This window comes from Physeter macrocephalus, chromosome 18 (genome assembly GCF_002837175.3).
Source record: "Physeter macrocephalus isolate SW-GA chromosome 18, ASM283717v5, whole genome shotgun sequence".
Classification (NCBI taxonomy): Eukaryota; Metazoa; Chordata; class Mammalia; order Artiodactyla; family Physeteridae; genus Physeter; species Physeter macrocephalus.
In genome coordinates, this window is record NC_041231.1 from 65,977,308 (window position 1) to 65,997,953 (window position 20,646).

The window sequence follows — 20,646 nt, forward strand, 5'->3', positions numbered from 1 at the left end:
AACTCATGCAGCTCAATAACAAAGAAACAAACAACCCAATCCAAAAATGGGCAGAAGAACTAAATAGACATTTCTCCAAAGAAGATATACAGATCGCCAACAAACACATGAAAGAATGCTCAACATCATTAATCATTAGAGAAATGCAAATCAAAACGACAATGAGATATCATCTCACACCGGTCAGATTGGCCATCATCAAAAACTCTAGAAATAATAAATGCTGGGGAGGGTGTGGAGAAAAGGGGACCCTCTTGCACTGCTGGTGGGAATGTAAATTGATACAGCCACTTTGGAGAACAGTATGGATGTTCCTTAAAAAACTACAAATAGAACTACCATACGACCCAGCAATCCCATTACTGGACATACCCTGAGAAAAGCATAATTCAAAAAGAGTCATGTACCAAAATGTTCATTGCATCCCTATTTACAATAACCAGGACATGGAAGCAACCGAAGTGTCCATCAACAGATGAATGGAAATAGAAGATGTGGCACATATATACAATGGAATATTACTCAGCCATAAAAAGAAATGAAACTGAGTTATTTGTAATGAGGTGGATAGACCTGGAGTCTGTCATACAGAGTGAAGTAAGTCAGAAGGAGAAAAACAAATACCGTGTGCTAACACATATATATGGAATCTAAGAAAAAAAATGTCATGAAGAGACTAGTGTAGGATGGGAATAAAACACAGACCTCCTAGAGTATGGACTTGAGGATATGGGGAGGGGGAAGGGTAAGCTGTGATGAAGTGAGAGAGTGGCATGGACATATATACAGTACCAAATGTAAAATAGCTAGCTAGTGGGAAGCAGCCGCATAGCACAGGGACATCAGCTCGGTGCTTTGTGACCACCTAGAGAGGTGGGATGGAGGGGGGGAGGAGGGAGACACAAGAGGGAAGAGATATGGGAACATATGTATATGTATAACTGATTCACTTTATTGTAAAGCAGAAACTAACACACCAGTGTAAAACAGTTATACTCCAATAAAGATGTTAAAAAAAAATCTCAATGGAATATTATTAAAATTTTATTTTTTATTGGTTCTCAACATTACCTATGTTTATATGTAGGAATTTTTAATCTCTTTTGGTCCTATTATAAGTGGAACTTTTTCTTTAATATATTTTTATATTGCTTAATGTTTATACGTATAAAAACTATTTTGTATATTAATTTTTAAGACAGTTATTAACTGATTTCTCATACTAATTATTTCAGGGTATTAGGTATGTTGGCATATTAGATATGTAATCATAAACAAAGATAATTTGTTTTCTTCCTTCTAGGCTTTACCTCTCTTATTTTTATATTTTGTCTAAACTCATGGGCTAGTCTAAACTGGCTAGAAAAACATTAAAAATAGTGGTAATACTGGGCAACATTGTTTTTAAATTTCAGAGTCACAATCTCTTTTAGTCCAGGTTTGTGACTCTTTTGGAAGAATAATTCTCTCAACAGCAAAATACATATTTGTAATTTTGTACCTTTGACTTTTGATTCCAGCCAGTAACATCATCCACAGTCCTGTTTTAGTCATGGCCCTTTCTACATTAATTAATTAGTTATTAATAATTTCTTTTTCTTGAGCCACTATGTCCATCTTGAGAGAATGTTTTGGACCTACCTTAACTGATTTAGAGAATTTGAGAATGGTGTTTATGGCCACACTCTTGACTGGTCCTTCCCAGAGGCTGAGTTTCAACTGAAGTTCTCTTAAAGGCCTTCTCCAGTTTCATTATTTACCTGTCAGAGATGAGAAAAAAAAGGTGTATCCTCCCAATTCCAATATTTTGGGACTTGGTCTATGCCTTCTAACTATGACTTGCAAACTGGCCGATTCTTTTCTGAGTTCATCTCTTTTATATTTACCTTGTCAAATACAGCCAACACTAATTGATTCATTATACCAACATTCTGTTTTCTCAGTTCTTTAGCTATGTTTATTGGATGCATTATTTGCCTTTGCAGCTTATTAAAAGCAAAGTTTTTTTAAATCAAATGTTCACCACTGCATTGCATGAATCACTGTATTTCCAACCTCCAAAAATTATTTTTCACCGCCCACTACTTAGTCCCAAAGCCATTGCCAAATGTATTTTTTAATGTTATTGTTTGACAGCCTCTTTTTTCCTAGTATACCAATTTTTATATTAATTAACTTAGGCTAAGTTTTACTACAGTAACTGATGATCCAATGGCTCAATGGCCAACACAAGAGCATTTTTTTGTCTTTCATGTTATGTGCCTATTGTAGATAGATGTTGGCTAAAATTTACCACTTATTTGCTACCCATTACTTTTAAACCTTGGACACAACTTGACTGAGTGTATTGTGTTTGGGTCACACGTTCTCGTGTTTTGTATTTTGTAGGTATTGTCTTAGTATTCCCCAAGCATTTTGCTAAATTTCTCTGCCCCTCCCCCGTTTCATTGCTGTATATTAACATGGATGCTGTGCCTTTTATTTTACTTAAAAATCTTGCTTATGCCCATGTGGGTAGCTTTGTCCAGATTATATATTTTTTTGGTTCCAATGTGGGTTAATGCTCCTCGTCTTTTCAGTTCATCTGAGATGAGTTTGTCTTATCTTCAGGAAAATAAAGTTTGAAGATGGTGTCTTCTATAAACTGTAGCCAGAAAAAGGAACTCTTAGCTGGGACTTGGTTCATCCTTAAAGGGAATCCTGCTTTGCCCCTTTCTTCTGTACTTTTATTAAGTACTCATTGCCCAGCTTAGTTCCATCTTATCAAGAGTGTATCTTAGTCTACCTGGCCTTCAACTGCTCATCTCAATTCAGCCTGAGTTAGCTCAGGTGGTTCTCTCACCATTAATTTATTAGATAGTGCTGGAAACTGAAAATGGAGTAGTAATGTTGCCTTTGAAGGGTTCTATGCCTTGAATAACTGTGTCACTCTTTAAAACATGTGGATAAATAACCCTCATTAAATTAAGATTTCTAAGAATTATATCCATCATAGAGAACAGGTCACATCCTCTTCTCTCCCTACCAGACAAGCTAAGAAGATCATGAATTGTTTGTAGGTAATGTCTTAATTTGCCTAAATAAAAGTGAATTGACCCAAATCTTGCTGTGCCAGCCATTGGGCTTCTCTTAACTGTGTCTTGACAATTAAGATTTTTGAAGCTAAGGCAATAGCACCCAGTATGTCCCACAGAAATAAGTCTTAAAACGATGTCCACTAAATATCAAGCTGTTGTGATTTTCTCCATCTCCCCTCCTTTGAAGAGATGGCCTTTCCTCTTCATAAACTCATCTGGATAGATACCTACTATGAACAATTTCCTAAGATCAGCAACTGGAAGAAAATTCCACAGAATCCTAGAGTGTTTTGAGACCTTCAGCTCAGGGTTTGTCCTCACTAAGCTGGGACCTCAGAGGATGGGTCTCTCCACAGTCTTGGCACTTGATCACTTCTATTAACTCCTAGGCCTTGCTACTGTAAAAGCCTAAATATTTTTAGAATAGGTGGCTACTCTCTAAGGGTGGAATCAGCATTGCTGATGAGATTCCCCTGGCCCCAAATACTTTCCTTCTCTGATTATAAATGAAACCCTGATAAATGAGGATTGGTCTTTCATAGAGATAGGGTTTTAATGTAGATGTGCACTGAACAGTTTGCAGATTTACTTCCAATGAATTTGAAAAGAATGAGGTGGAAGAATATATGTTGATTTTTTTTTTTAGGCCGAAATGTGTTTTCTTTAATTAATTTGTTTTATTTTCAGGGTGACCGTGGACTTCCTGGTTTTCCTGGGCTTCATGGAATGCCAGGATCAAAGGTTGAAGAAATCTGTTCTTCTTAAAATTAAGCAATGCCATATTTTATTTCAAATTGAAAGTACTTTATGTTATAAATAAGTGCTGATATGTAAATTAAAGTATATTAAAGTAAATGACTGGGTTAAGATTAATAATCATAGTTTACATAAAGCTTTTACAAATTTCCTTTAAAATTTTCAGCCATAAATCTTATAGTATTTAAAAATTGATGAGTAGTTTTCATTATATAGAAATTCTCTTAACTATAAACCTTTTACTATAAGGCCCTGTTATAGTAACAAATGCCCTGGTTTTTCCTTGCTTTTGGTTATAAAGCCTGGGAAATAGGACTTTTGTAAACAAACTTTAAATAATTTATTTCTATTTTATGTTGATGTGGGCATATTAAACTCTGTTGTTTATAATTGGAATTGTTTTTTCTTTAATATATAAGTGAAATATTAATATTTCTCTAAAATTCAGGATTTATATTTTTATCTTTTAGGGTGAAATGGGTCCCAAAGGAGATAAAGGATCACCTGGATTTTATGGCAAAAAGGGAAGTATAGATCCCAAAACAAAGTATCCATATTGAACTTTCAATACAATGGAAATAGAAAATTTGAATTTCAGTCCCAGCCCACTGTTGTAACAATTAGCTTTGTTCACCTTTCTCAGGGGATTTATTCAGAACAATGGAAAAATAACTGTTGACTGTTATGCATGGTATTCTATAAGAATACTTTGTGTTACTGAGCCTTCTGAACTTTAAAAATATTTACAGAGAGATTCCTTGGAAGTGATAGCTGTTTAACAGTGTCCATTGAGAATCCTATTTTTTCACATTGAAGGAAATGTTTAGTCTCTTTATATTTAAGATGCTCATTGCTTTTTACTTTTACCAAGTAGTGGTTTCTGTGTTTAGATGCTTGTAATTCTGCATCTATCTTATCCTCAGTGTCATGTTGTGTCCTGGTAAAATAATAATTTAATGAAAGCTGCAGGGCCAATGCAAGCTGTGGTTCCATGAGTTCTGTCACTCTGTAAGGAAGTTAGCTTACTTTCCTATTTAAGTTCGAGTTGGAATTTTAAAGCCTTATTGTAAGGATTGTTTTTAAGTGTTTATTTTTAATACAGGGTGCAAAAGGTGAAAAGGGGAATGCTGGTTTTCCTGGCCTTCCTGGACGTGCTGTGAGTTTGACAGAAAAAGTTCTGAAGTATTTTACTCTAAATAAAATGTAACCTCTACCATCTTCTTTTAAAAAGAAAAATTAGCACAAAAAATATATTAAAATACTTGTATTTATTTTTTCAGGGAGAACCAGGAAGACATGGAAAGGATGGATTAATGGGTAGCCCTGGTTACAAGGTATTTACAAAAAAAAAAAAAAGATTTCTGTAACTTGTGAGTGAATATGAGAAAAATGTACAGATATTAGACTTTTCTTATGTATGACATTGGTATAAAATGAATGAACTAAAAGTTGTTTTAGTGTAATTTTAAAATGATTCTAAATTTATTTTGAGTTTATCATGAATTCTTCTGTGTTGGAAATAAAATCCCAGGATATTAGAAGGTTGAGCTTCTTAGATGAGTCATTCAGATGGGTTTGTTTGGTGGATTAGAGGCAGAAGGACTTAGTTGTGTCTCCCAAGGGATTAAATTTTTTTTTAGAGAGCAGGGACGGAACCCTTAACCCTAACAATTTCAACCTTAGCCCTGACAACTTGTGTGGTATGAATGGGAGAATTAGAGCAAGAAGAACAGCAAAAGTGCCAATCACTCACCAGTCCTGAAAAAACTCAAAGGCACATGCCCTTACGATGGTGGGTTAACATCATCTTATTCTTACATAAAGAAAATTTTTGGGTCAATTATCAAATAGAAACAGGCTTTCTATAGCTTATTAAATAAAAAGACATCAGGTAGGTATATGTATTCAAGTCAGTGTATCTAGAATGAGCCAGCAATCCACATCATTGTCCTACTGTACGTTGTTTTGTTTTTGTTTTTGTTTTTGTTTTTTGATCCCTAAGGAGAGAATTTGTGTAAATCCATCAACCACCGAGACCACTTGATCAAGCATTGGATTTAGAGATGTCATCAATTTTCCTAATGGTCAGCACTTTGAAGGCCAAACTTGCTAGAAATTCAGTCCAAATTTTCTTGGTCTATAGATGTTTTCCCTTCCTTTGGAAACATTGTCCATTTTTTCACTTAAAGGTTATGAAAGTTCTCCAAATATCAATGATTCCTTAAAGATTATAGATAGTACTTCCTGAATGTAAAATATGGGGGCCCATTTTCAAGAGATTAGTCATGTGTTGTTAATTATATTTCACTGGTTTTGTATTTATTTCCTATTTGTTGATTAAACAGATATTTATTGATATTTATTAGGTGCTGGACATATAGAAGAAAACAAAACTCTCATGGAGCTTATAATCTAGTTTCTCTGTGTTAGAGAACACAGATTCTTCTCCTTACCTGCAGATTAGGGATTCATCTAATTTAATTTTTCTTTGTCTTCTGTTGTCAAAAGGCCCTGTGCCCCCAAGAAATGAGATTATACATTTTTGGGGGTGGTAGAGTGTAGAGAATAGAAGCGAGTTGGAGTTCCACCTCTCAATGACTTTTTGTAACTAGCTGTATGATGTATGTCAAATTCTTTGACCTTCAGTTTTCTCCATTTCAAAAATGGTGTAAGTGTTACCTACTTAGAATGGTATGGTAGTGACAGAGTAAGATAAAGGAATAAGTGTTGAATAAGGAATTCGTTTACTTCCTATTTTTTGATTTGAACATAGCCTGAAGGTGCCTTTTTGAGCTTTTTTTAAAAAAACACTTTATTGAGGTATGATTGACATACAAAAACCTGTACGTATTTAATGTAGGCAATTTGGTGAGTTTGTATGTAAGTATATGCAGTGAGCCATCACTGCAATCAATGCCATAAACATATCTGTCACCTCCAAAAATTTCCTTCCTCCCTCTTACTACTATTATTATATTTTTAAAAAATGAATTTATTTATTTATTTATTTTTGGCTGCGTTGGGTCTTTGTTGCTGTGTGTGGGCTCTCTCTAGTTGCGTCCAGTGGGGGCTATTCTTCATTGCGGTGCACTGGCTTCTCAATGCGGTAGCTTCTCGTTGTGGAGCATGGGTTCTAGGTGTGCAGGCTTCAGTAGTTGTGGCATGTGGGCTCAGTAGTTGTGGCTCTTGGGCTCTAGAGCGCAGGCTCGGTAGTTGTGGCGCACGGGCTTAGTTGCTCTGCTGCATGTGGGATCTTCCCGGATCAGGGTTCGAACCCGTGTCCCCTGTGTTGGCAGGCGGATTCTTAACCACTGTGCCACCAGGGAAGCCTTCTCCATGTCTTTTCATGACTTGATAGCTCATTTCTTCTTAGTACTGAATAATATTCTTGTCTGGATAGTCCACAGTTTATATTTCCATTTTGGAATCTTTGGATAATGAATCATACCTAATTTTCTCTGACCGTATTAAAATCTATTTTCTTCCTCCCACCCAGATTTTTGTTTTGGAATTTTTCAGTCCTACAGAAAATTGAACCTCATAAATATATGAACATTTATTTCTATTATTGTTTTTTGTTGAGCCACTGGAAAGTAAATGAGACACCATGCATTTCTCTCCTAAACGCTTTAGCTTATATCTCCTAAGAATACTTTAATTCTATTATGATGCCCAAGAGATTTAATATCAATACAGTACTATTTTCTAATATGAGCCCATATTCAAATTTTTCTAATTGTTTAAAAATTGTTCTAAATAACTATTTTTTTCACCTGATACAGTCAAGATTTGTGCATTGCATTTGGTTGTGTATTAGTCAGGGTTGCTCCAGAGAAACAAAACCAATAGGATGTGTGTGTGTGTGTGTGTGTGTGTGTGTGTGTGTGTATTTACATTATTTATAATGTATTTGTCAATATATAAATGTATATTTATATATCATATATATCAAAATAAATATTTATATTTTTATGTGTGTGTATATATATATTTTATATATAGAGAGAGGGGTAAGGGGGTGTTGGTGAGGGAAAGGGTGAGGGACAGGGAGGGATGGGGATTGATTAATTGATTCATTCATTCATTCAAAAGAATTGTCTCATGCAATGTTGGGGACTCTGCTTTCTGTCACTATAGTTTTACCATTCTCACAATGTCAGTTAAATATAATCATACTGTATTTAGTCATATGGATATATGACAGTTGGTTTCTTCATCTATCAGCTGATGAACATTTGAATTCCTATATTTGGCACTTATGAATAATGTTGATATGAATATTCTTATGCACATCTGAGTTGAACAAGTTTTCATTTCTCTTGGGTTGATACCTAGTAGAATTGCTGGATTGTATGGTGAGTGTATGTATATTTAACTTCTTAAGAAAATTCCTAACTGTTTTCCAAAGTGTTTTCATTCTTCTCTATTGCCATCAGCAATTCAAGAGAATTCCAGTTTTACCACATCCTGCCAACACTTAATATTTTGTATTTTAGCTATTTTAGTTGGTACATAATGGCATCTCATGTGGTTTTAGTTTGCATTTTTCTGATGACTGACAGTGTTGACATCTTTTTATGGACTTGTTGGCTATTTGTATATCTTCTTTTGTGAAGTATCTATTCAAAACACTTGACCATTTTTAAAAACTTTGGGTGGTTTGTCTTCGTATTGATGAATTGTAAGAGTTCTTTGTATATTCTGGATATTGGTCCTTTATCAGATGTATTTGTGAATATTATCTCCTGACCTTTGGATTGCCTTTCTTTCTTAATGGTGTCTTTTGATGGGAAGAAGTTTTTACTCTGGGTGAAGTCTAACTTCCTAAAATATTTTTTGGTTCATGCCTTTTGTGTTCTATTTAATCTTTACCTAACTTAGGGGCAGAGATTTTCTCCTATCTTTTCTTCTAAAAGAAAATATTTTCAAATTTTCTAAATGCACATATAGAACATCATATTTTCTAAAACTGTATCATCTTAGCTTACAAATTTAGCTCTATGATCCATTTGGATGATTTTAATTTCTATGTATGGTGTGAGGTAAAAGTTAAGGTTCTTTTTTTCCCCCATTTGGAGACCTGGTTTTTCCAGCACAAATTATTGAAGAGACTATCATTTCCCATTGAATTACATGAGCATTTTTGCCAAGTATCAATTAATCAATATACGTGTGAACCTATTTTTGGACTCTTGATTTTGTTCTACTCATCTATACCTCTATCGTTTTGTCAACAACACACTGTCTTGATTATCATAACTTTAAATTAAGTCTGGGAATCAGTATAAGCATCTAAATTTGTTTTTCTTTTTAAAATTGTAATAGTCTAGGTCGATATAAATTTCATATAAGCTTGGAATTTTCTTGCAAAAAAGCCTTCTGAAACTTGTTAAAGAAACTTTTTAGTTTGGAATACTTTTAGATTTACTGAAAAGTTGTAGATAAATAGTACAGAGACGTTTCCTTATACACCTTACCCAGTTTTTCCTGATGTTAACATCTTATATTACTATGATGAATTTGTCAAAAGTAAGAAATGAGTATTGTCAAATTGCTGTAAATGGAACTCCATACTTTATTAGGATTTCATCAGTTTTTCCTCTAATGCCCTTTTGTAGTTCCAGGATCCAATCCAGGATACACCACATGGCATTTTTTTTGTCATGCCTCCTTAGTCTCCTCCAATCCATGATGATTTATCAGTCTTTTCTTACTTTTTATGACTTTGATAGTTTTGCAGAGCGTTAGTTAGGTTTTCTGTAGAATGTCACTCAATTTGGGTTTGTCTGATTAGACTGGAATTATTTTGGGAGTGGCAGAGAAGGGTAACACAAAGGTCAGTGCCCTTCTCATCATATTAGAGAGTAAATACTATCCACATGTCTGATCATTGGTATGTTAACCTTGGTCCCTTGGTTATGGTATTATCCATGTTCAGTTTACCCATGAACAACGTGGGGGTCAGGACCCTCCCCACAGTTGAAAATCCTAGTATAATTTAAAGTTGGCCCTCTGTATCCATGGATCCGAATCCGTGGATTCAACCAACCAGGGATCACGCGGTACTATACTATTTACTGTTGAAAAAAAAAACGCATATAAGTGGACCCCTGTAGTTCAAACCTGTGTTGTTCAAGGGCCAAATATATTTGTCAGTTTTCTCCACTGTGAAGTTACTGCTTTTTCCTTTCCACATTCCATTTGGAAGCGAGTCCACAAATCCAGCCCCTATTCAATATGGGGAAGTATCAACACAGCATATCATTCCACTTATGTTGGTTTTCTTTAATTTATCTCAGCAATGTTATGTGGTTTTCAGTGTACATGTCTTGAATGTTTTGTTAAATTAATACCCGAGTATTTTATTTTTTATACTCTTACAAATAGTTTATTTTTAATTTATTTTTGTTTGTTGCTAGCATATGAAAATACAATTTGTTTTGGCATATTGATCATATATCCTGCAATATTGCTAAATCTGTTTATCAGTTCCTGCAACTTTCTTTGTAAATTCCTTAGGCTTGTCTGCATAGATGATCATACTGTCTGCAAATCAAGACAGTTTTCTTCTACTATACCAATTTATATTGATATGACGTTATTTTAATAGTTTTAAATATAGTTTTAAATAGTTTTAACCCAGCCCTCTGATACAATATTGAGTAGAAGTGGTGAGAATGTACTTTCTTGCCTTGGTTTCCGACAAGGTGGAGAGCCTTCAGTCTTTCACCAGTGTTACTTGCTGGTTTTACATAGAAACCTTACATCAAGTTGAGGAAATTCCTTTTTATTACTACTCTCTTGAGAGTTTTTTCTCTTTTTAATTATGACTAGGTGTTGAAATTCATCAAAAACCTTGTTTACATTTATTGAGTTGATTATATTGTTTTCCTCCCTTATTTCCTTAATATGATATATAACATTGATTTTTGTATTTTACGTCAAACTTGCATTATTGGGATAAACTCCAATTGTTCATCTTATATTATTAATCTTACATGTTGGATTCAATTTGGAAATTTTTTTTTTTTTTTTTTTTTGCGGTACACAGGCCTCTCACTGTTGTGGTCTCTCCCATTGCGGAGCACAGGCTCCGGACACACAGACTCAGTGGCCATGGCTCACGGGCCCAGCCGCTCCGCGGCATGTGGGATCTTCCCGGACCGGGGCACGAACACGTGTCCCCTGCATTGGCAGGCGGACTCTCAACCACTGTGCCACCAGGGAAGCCCCTGTATGGCTTTGATATCAAAATAATACTGTCTTCTATTTTCTGAAAGAGTTTTTATAGAATTGGTATCATTTCTTCCTTATTTGGCACAATTCATTAGTGAAGCCATTTAGACCCGGGCTTTGTGGGTGTGAGGAAGATTTTAAGTACTAATTCAATTCCATTGCTAAATATTGGTCTATTTAGAGTTTCTCTTTCTTCTCAGTTAAGTTTTGGTAATTTGTACCTTTCAAGGATATAGTCCATTTCATTCAATTTTCAAATTTGTTGACATATTTTGTTTATAACGTTGCATTATTCTTGTCCTTTTGATGTAGGATTTGTAATGTCCTATTTTTCATTCCTGATATTATATATTTTGTAATAATGACTTATTATCGGTAGTTACAGTTGAAATCAAACACTACAGGGTTTTTCCTTCATCTGGACCTGGTGCTTTTTTGTTGAGTTTTTTCCTGGATAACTTCCTCTTATTTCTTACATGAAAATTTTTTGGCTTAAGCAATGATAGCAAACTTCATTTTCTTAGAAAATTAGCCATTCCATCCAGATTTTTCAAGTGACTTCTATCAAATTATGCAAATTCCTCTCATGATTTTTAAAAAGTTTTCTGTTTCAATGATTATTCTGTTGTTTCTTTGAATATTTATACTTTCCCTTTCTACTCTTTTTTGTGTGATTGTGTAAGCTTTTGGTTTCTCTACTATGTTGGTTTTTATTTAAAGATCTAACATTGTAATTTAATTATTAACTTCATTGATATTTCCAGTTTTTTAAACTTGTTAATCTATATTCTTTCTATCTTTTTTTCTTATATTTTTTCTATATTTCATAATTAGGAATTAAATTTATTTATTATTCTTTCACTATTTTTTGCTCTTAGTATTTAAATTATAAATTTTTTTCTGATCATTACTCCAATTATACCCCCTTGATTTTAATGTGTAATGTTGCCATTAATATAATTTTTTAGAATTTTTGCAATTTTGGTTTTATTTTTGTTTTTCCAAGAGTTATTTAAAAGTTAAAAAAAAAGTTTTTTTTTAGGTTGAAAGGCATTTAATTTTGATTCTGTTATCAATTTCTGGTCTTCTTACACTGCATCAGAGGATATTATTTGTATAATTTTTTCTTTATGGGATTTATTGAATTTTAGTCTTTGAACTATTGTATGTTCAGTTTTCAGGAGTGTTCACTGTGCATATGAGAAGGTGAATCTCTATTCTGAGATGTGAAACTCAGTATCCATTCATTAGATCTATTTCACTGACTATCTTTTTGAGATCATCTATATACTTAATTTCTGGTTTGTTTGACATGCTTTGGACAGAGTGTGATTTGTTATTGTCCCTCTTAATGCATTTCCATCTACTTTTCCTTCCATCTTCTGTTTTGTGAAGGTGGTTTTTATGTTGTTTGTTGCATAGTTATTCGCAACTGTTATAACTTCATTTTGAGTTGTGGCTTTAGCATTATAAAATGTCATTTTTGTCTTCTTTAATAATTTTTAGCTTGAATTCTGCCTTGTCTTTACCAGGATTACATTCCCCTTTCTGATTATTTGTATTGTTTGCAGAAACAATGCCCGTCCTGCTGTTGTGTAGCTTTAAGCTTTTTGAATCACTTTGTTCTAGTTGTTTCTCTTCTATCAAGCATAGAATTGGTCTTTCCTTTCTAAAGCAATCTGAAATATTTTTATTATTGACTGATAGGATTGGTCTTATCTCTGTCATAATGATTATGTTATAATTTTTTATACTTACTATGTGCATTATGCTGTATTTACTATACTTCCTTCTTAATGTGATCTGTTATTTTTTCCTTTTTGCTTTTATTTTATTTGGGATTTAGGAAAATGTGTATATTTTTCTCAGTGGCCTTTTCTTTTTTGCAGTTTTATTGAGGTAATTGACATACAGCACTGTCTAAGTTACATATTGTGAGATGTTTACCACAATGTTTGGTGAAAATGCATCAACTCATATAGATACAAAAATATAGAAAAAAATTTTTTCTTGTGATGAGAACTTTTAAGATCTACTCTCAACAACTTTCAGATATACTGTATACCAGTGTTAACTACTAATGGTCTTTATACTAATACCTTTAATAGTCTATAAAAAATACATTTTAGAGTTCCTTTATGCCCCCTTTGCCTTACTTAGGCATATATTATTTGTTTTATTAACTTTAAATGATACCCTATCATCTATGTGGCAATTAATCAATTTATTCTATTTTATTCTTTCCCTTTTCCTTTTCTTCTTATTGTTTAATCATACTTTTACTTTGTCAGATCATATAATATTTATAAACTATTTTTCCACTCTTTCCCCACCTTTGTTTCAAATTTGCAATTAATATATTCAGTGTTCATCACCAGCCCCTTCACCAATATCCCATAGTCATCATTTGGGCTGGATGAAACTTCTCCTCTGGTATATTCCTTAGGAAGGGCTTGTGAATACAGTATTCTCTGAATTCTTATATTTTAACATGTTTTTCTATATTCTTGTTACTTTAATAACAGCCTGTCACTGTTTTGCCATTGCCATTATCCCTTTAAACTCTTATCTGCTGCTTTTCACTGCTTTTCTCTGAATTTCTTTGAAATGTTGCTTCATTGCCGTCATGTATGTTGCTGAGACCAACGTAATTGTCTTTCCCTTGTAAGTGGCTTTGTCTTTTTGTTTGAAAGCCCACAGTGTTAAAAAAATACTTTATGTTTAAAGTTTAATAGTATAAGTTTTGTCTCAGAATTAAGAATTTCAGTTATTCCAAATCCTGTCAATAAGTAGATTCAGGACTATTAATTCTGGACTGTTACCTTGGATTACAGTTTTAAATAGACATTCTATTACATTGTTTTTGTTTATATCTAAGAACTCCAATTATAGACATGTTAAGACTTCTTTGAATGTCTTCTACCACTATTACTTTCTGAATCTTTATATCCTTCTTAGATGGAAATATTAAGAGAGATAAAGGGAGAAAGTGACAATAATACAATAATATTAGGGGACTTTAGCACACCAATTGCATCAATATAAGATCATTCAGACAGAAAATCAATAAGACAACACTGGTCTTAAATGAGACCATAAACCACTTATACTTAATAGATATCTATAGGACATTCCATCTAAAAACGTCAGAATACACACTGTTTTCAAGTGCACATGGAATGTTCTCTAGGGTAGATCACATGCTAGGCCACAAAACAAATCTCAACAAACTTAAGAGGATAGAAATTACATCAAGCAATTTTTCTGTCCACAATAGTATCAAACGAGAAATCAATCACAGAAAGAAAATGGGATAAACACAAACACAGAGAGAGTAAACTTTCTACTAAAAAACCAATGGATCAATGAATAAATCAAAGAGAAAATCAGAAAATGTTTACCTTGAGACAAATGAAAATGGAAACAAAACTTTCCAAAAGATATGGGATGCAGCAAAAGCAGCTGAGAGGGAAGTTCATAGCTATATAGGCCTTCCTCAATAAGCAAGAAAAATCTCAAAAGAGCAACCTAACCTACCACCTAGAAGGATAAGAAAAGGAAGGACAAATAAAGCCCAAAGTCAGCAAAAAGAAAGAAATAAAAAAGATCAAGAGGAAACAAATAAAATAGAGACAAAATAAAGAAGAAGAAGAAAGAAAGAGATAATCCCAGAAAACATCAATGGAAACAAGATAAAGAAAGTTGATAAATCTTTAGCCAGGCTCACCAACAAGGAGAGGATCCAAATAAACAAAATAAGAAAGGAAAGGAGAAATAACAACTGATACCACAGAGAGAGAAAAAATCATAAGACAATACTATGAACAATTATACACCAATAAATTGGATAACGTAGAAGAAATGTATAAATTTTTAAATGTACAGTCTCTCAAGACTGAGTCAGAAGAAGCAGATGATTTGAACAGGCTGATCATTAGAAGTGAAATTGAATCTGTAATAAAAAAAAAAAGAAACTTCCAGTAAACAAAAGCCTAGGACTGGATGACTTCCCTAGGGAATTTTAGCAAACAGGTATGGAAGAATTTATACCTATCCTTCTCAAACTATTCCAGAAAATTGAAGAGGAGGTAACACTCCCAAATTCATTCTATGAGGCCACAAATTACCCTGATGCTATAATCAGACAAAGTCACTACAAAAAAAAAAAAATTACAGGCTAATATCTTTGATGAATGTAGATGCATATGTCCTCAACAAAATATTAGTAAAGTGTATTCAACAATACATAAAAATGGTCATTCACTATGATCAAGTTGGATGTATTCCAGGATCACAGGAAGCTTCAACATATACGTATCAATCAATATGATACACCACCTTAACAAAAGGAAAGACAAAAATCATATGATCATCTCAATAGATGCAGAAAAAGCATTTGACAAAATTCAACATCCATTCATAATAAAAAACTCTCTCATCAACATGAATATAGAGGGAATATATCTCAACATGATAAAGGACATTTATGACAAACCCACAGCCAAAATAATACTAACAGTGAAAAGCTGAAAGCTTTCCTGCTAAAATCAGGAACAAGACAAGGATACCCACTCACACCACTTCTATTCAACATAGTATTGGAAGTCCTAACCACAGCAATCAGAAAAAAAAAAAAAGAATTAAAAGGCATCCAAATTGGAAGGGAAGAAGTAAAACTGTCACTATTTCCAGATGACATGATACTATATAGAGAAAACCCACAAGTCTCAAACAAAAAGCTATTAGAACTAATAAATAAATTCAGTAAAGTTGCAGGATTCAGGATTGGTGCATAAAAAGTCTGTTGCTTTTCTGTGTACTAATAATGAACTAGCAGAAAGAGAAACCAAACAAAAATCCCATTTAAAGTTATACCAAAAAGAATAAAATACCTAGGAGTAAACTTATCCAAGGAGTTGAAAGAACTATACTCCAAAAACTATAAAACATTGATGAAAGAAATTGAAGATGACACAAAGAAATGGAAAGATATTCCATGTTCTTGGATTAGAAGTGTGAATATTGTTAAAATACCCATACTACCCAAAGCAATCTACAAATTTAATGCAATTGCTATGAAAATACCCATGAGATTTACAGAACAAATAATCCTAAAATCTATATGGAACCACAAAGTTCCTTGAATTGCCAAGGTTACCTTGAGAAAAAAGAACAAAGCTGGAGGTATCACACTCCCTGATTTCAGTCTACACCACAAAGTTACAGTAATCAAAACTGTATGGCATTGCCACAAAAACAGACATACAGATCAATGGAATAGAACTGAGAGCCCATAAATAAACCCACACTCCTATGGTCAAAGGAATCAAGAATTTACAATGGAGAAAAGAGAGTCTCTTCAATAAATGGTGCTGGTATAACTAGACAGCTACATATAAAAGAATATAATTAGACCACTCTCTAACACCATATACAAAATTAACTCAGAATGAATTAAAGATCTAAATGTAAGACCTGAAACCATAAAACTTCTAGAAGAGAGCATAGGTAGAACTCTCTTTGACATAAATCATAGCAATATTTTTTAGATCTGTCTTCTAAGGCAAAAAAAAAGCAAAAATAAACAAATGGGAACTAATTAAACTTAAAAGCTATTGCACAGCACAGGAAACCCTCAACAAAATGAAAAGACACCCTATTGAGTGAGAGAAAATATTTACAAATGATATGATGTACAAGGGATTAATATCTCAAGTATATAAACAGCTCATACAACTCAATATCAACAAAACCCCAATTAAAAAATGGACAGAAGATCTGAATAGACATTCTTCCAAAGAAGACATACAGATGGACTGCAGGCACATGAAAAATGCTCAACATCACTGTTAGACAAATGCAGATCAAAATCACAATGAGATATCACCTCATATCTGTCAGAACGGCTATCATCAAAAAGAACACACATAACAAATGTTGGAGAGGATGTGGAGAAAAAGGAACACTTGTACACTGTTGGTGGGAATGTAAATTGATGCAGCCACTTTGGAAAACAGTATGGAGGCTTCTCAAAAAACTAAAAATAAAACTACCATGTGACCCAGCAGTTCCACTCCTGGGTATATATCTGAATAAATTAAAACACTAATTAAAAAAGATACATGCACCCCAGTGTTCATAGCAGCACTATTTACAATAGCTAAGATATAGAAGCAACCCAAGTGTCCATCAACAGATGAATGGATAAAGAAGATGTGGCATATGGATAAAGAAGATGTGGCATATATACACAATGGAATATTACTCAGTCATAAAAAAGAATGAAATTCTGCCATTTGCAACAATGTAGATGGACCTAGAGTGTATTATGCTTAGTGAAATAAGTCAGACAGAGGAAGACAAACACTATATGTTATCACTTTTATGTGGAATCTAAAAAAATAAAATAAAAGAATTTATATAACAAACAGAAACAGACTCACAGACATAGAGAACAAACTAGTGGTTACCAGTGGGAAGAAGGAAGAGAGGAAGGGCAAGATAGGGGTAAGGGATTAATAGATGCAAAGTACTCTGTGTAAAGTAGACAAGCAACAAGGATATATTTTACAGCACAGGAAAATATAGCTGTTATTTTGTAATAACTTTAAAGAGAGTATAAACTATAAAAATATTGAATCACTACGTTGTATACTTGAAACTAATATAATATTGTAAATCAACTATATTTCAATAAAAATAAATACATAGATGAGAGGGAAAAAGACATGAATATAATTCTCAAAACCAAAAAGATGTAAAATGGCTCTTGAATGTATGAAGATGTTCAACTTCACTCATAATAAGAGAAATACAAATTGAAACCATGCCAGGATACAATTACCCACCCATTAGGTTGGCAAAAGTTCAAAAGCTTGATAGTACAGTCTGCTTGGCAAGGCTGTGAGTAAACAGGCATTTTCATACATTGCTGGAAGCAAAGCAAAATAGTACAACCCTTACAGGGATATGTGACAATAATTGTGCCGGGCAGAACTGAAAGTGGCCACCACCTCCTGGTGCTCCAGCCTTTTCATAAACCCCTACCTTTGAGTGTACCCAGGACCTATGACTTGCTTCTAATCAACAGATGTCACTCCTGTAATGAAGTTACATTATGAAAAGCTCCACTTAGAGCCTGCTTGCTCTGGGGAATTTCCTTGCTGGCTTGCCATTGGTGGCAATGAAACAAATTCTGCCAACAAAGTGAGTGAATGTGGACGAAGATACTTCTAGTCAAGCCTCTCGATGAGAAAACAGCCCAGCAGACCCCCCAATTAGCACCTTATGAGACCCTACACAGAGAACTCAGTAAAGCCATGCCCAGACTTCTGGCCCCAGAAATTATGAAATAATCAATATGTGTTGTTTCAAGCAGTTAAAAAATATTCACTCTGCCTAAATTATAATGCCAAACCATAGCGGTACAAATTAAAAAATAACGTTATTTGAAACTAGTGTATCCTGAAACAAATCGTAAGAGTAAAGAACCGTTAAAACTCCCATTCTATGGTGGCAGCATACTAGCTAACTTTTCTGGATCTCTCCTTCTGTTTCTAGAGCTGCGCAAGGCACTTTCACAAAGGCTCTTATTTTATTTTCCTAAAAAAGAAATCTATGAAGTTGGGAATATCAATGTCATTTTGACATTAAGATCAGATTAAGAGCAATTAAAGAATTTACCCCAAAGTGCACAGTCAGTTACATGGCAGAGCCTGAATTCTGGGCCTGGTTTGTGTGATTCCCTTTATGCACGATGCTTTCCAAACTTCTTGTCTGTTTATTTGGTCAGCCAGGAGAAGCTTCCCCAGTCTTACATCTTCAATATATTCTCTGGCATGCTAGAGATATGTTTACATACTAAGAATAAACCATGAAGTAAGAGCAAAGTCAAATTAAAGTATTTAATAACAAAGTAAGGATCTTCTTCCAAATTAAATTATATTTTAAAGGTCACACACCTTCCACCAGATTTTGAGGATTGCAATGGCCACAAACAAAATTAATCCCCATCCTTTTATTTTTTTGTGGGTGAGTACCAAAGACCACCACATGAAAGGAAATACACAAGCAATGCAAGTTTCACATCTCTGTTTCGGGTTAAATTTGCTTCTTAAAAATAACTGGTTTCCTGTGGAATAAATCATCTTTGACATTAGCTGCAGAGACTGGATTGAGGAATAATGTTAGCATGACATTTTCTCAATTATCTTATATCAAGAAGGAATTAATAATAGAATAGCAAAATGATAAATTAGAGGTAAGGACATGCTATATGCCTTTTTCTCCACCAGCCAAACATATTGGTTTATACCAGGATCTCCAGGTCATAAAAGCAATCAAGTGATCAGATTAAGTTCTGGTTACAGTATTGAATTTCATATACTAGTTGTGTATCACACTGGATAATTTTATGGAAAATGACTAAGCAGAAATCGTCCTTTCATATCCCAATGAAACATTATTAAAAGAATGAAGAGAACATTCCTACGTAAAGATTACTGTCCATCATCTTGTCGTAATTACACTGCATAATCTTCCAATAGCATATGCGATAGCCCTATCTGCAAACGTTTTTCCCATTTCCTTTATCTTCTCAAAATCGAGTATTTAAGAATAAATCATCCATTCCTCCTTCCTTGATGTGCTCCAGTGGTTGTAAAGCAGGGAACATATAGTCTTACATATAGTCGTATATTGTGTTCAGCACTATTCTAAGCATTCTGGGTGATTAAAAAAAAACAAACAAAAAAACCTCATATAGGATGTGTTTCTAGCCTTTAAAGAATGTGCAAGCCAGGAAAACAGTTCCTACATAGAGACACCTGCTGAACAATCTGGCCATTGTAAAACTCAGTGCCAAGTGTCAAGCCATATAAAGCCACTGTGGTTCCACAGAAAGGGGTGGGTGAGGGCAGAAAGGATGTGGAGTCTCTTTCTTAAGATCTGGGCTAGATCAGTGGTTCTCAAAGTGTCATTGCAAGACCAGCAGTATCAGCACCTCCTGGAAACTTGTTAGAGATGAAGATTCTTGGAATTCACCCCAGAACTACTGAATTAGAAACTCTGAAATGGGGTCTGCCATCTGCAGTTTACCAAACACTCCAGGTGATTCTGATGCAGCTAGAGTTGGAGAATCACTGCCGTATATTATAAAGAGTAGATGCTGTTTTATTCATATGATTCTGTATCATTCTGGTTATCTGTACTAACAAGAAGCAGAAAGAATAAGAAGAAATTAAATTCTCAAATAATTGTGGAACTCCATTATTGATATATGTTGCTGATGGTTACTTTTTTTAAAAAAAATCTCCTAATTAGAATAAAATATTAAGACTGGGTTAATGGTCACAAAAGTAAATGGAGAGATCTTTACCAACCAAAGTAGCTATGTAATCCCAAATTAGTTGTTTCTGCTGTTGGACAAGTCTCCTCCCACCTTTAATTTATATACAGATGATCTAAACTACAGATTTGCTTAAGTACGACAGTCACATATGACAGTACCTGGAGGTGAGAGAAGTTAAGCGACCTAATGACTTACAACTCTGCCATCGTTCTCAAATCATCAGAATTA

The 20,646-nt window shown here is 33.9% G+C and overlaps 1 protein-coding gene across 2 annotated transcripts in view; it reads left to right on the top strand.

Moving 5' to 3' along the window:
* COL21A1 (collagen type XXI alpha 1 chain) overlaps nt 1-20,646 on the top strand; it is a 185,071-nt gene that overhangs the window by 114,567 nt on the left and 49,858 nt on the right. For both annotated transcript variants that reach the window (XM_055079962.1, XM_055079961.1), the window contains 4 exons: nt 3,765-3,818; nt 4,304-4,355; nt 4,934-4,989; nt 5,114-5,167. In XM_055079962.1, the coding sequence (XP_054935937.1) occupies nt 3,765-3,818; nt 4,304-4,355; nt 4,934-4,989; nt 5,114-5,167 (216 nt within the window). The remainder of the gene's footprint in view (nt 1-3,764; nt 3,819-4,303; nt 4,356-4,933; nt 4,990-5,113; nt 5,168-20,646) is intronic.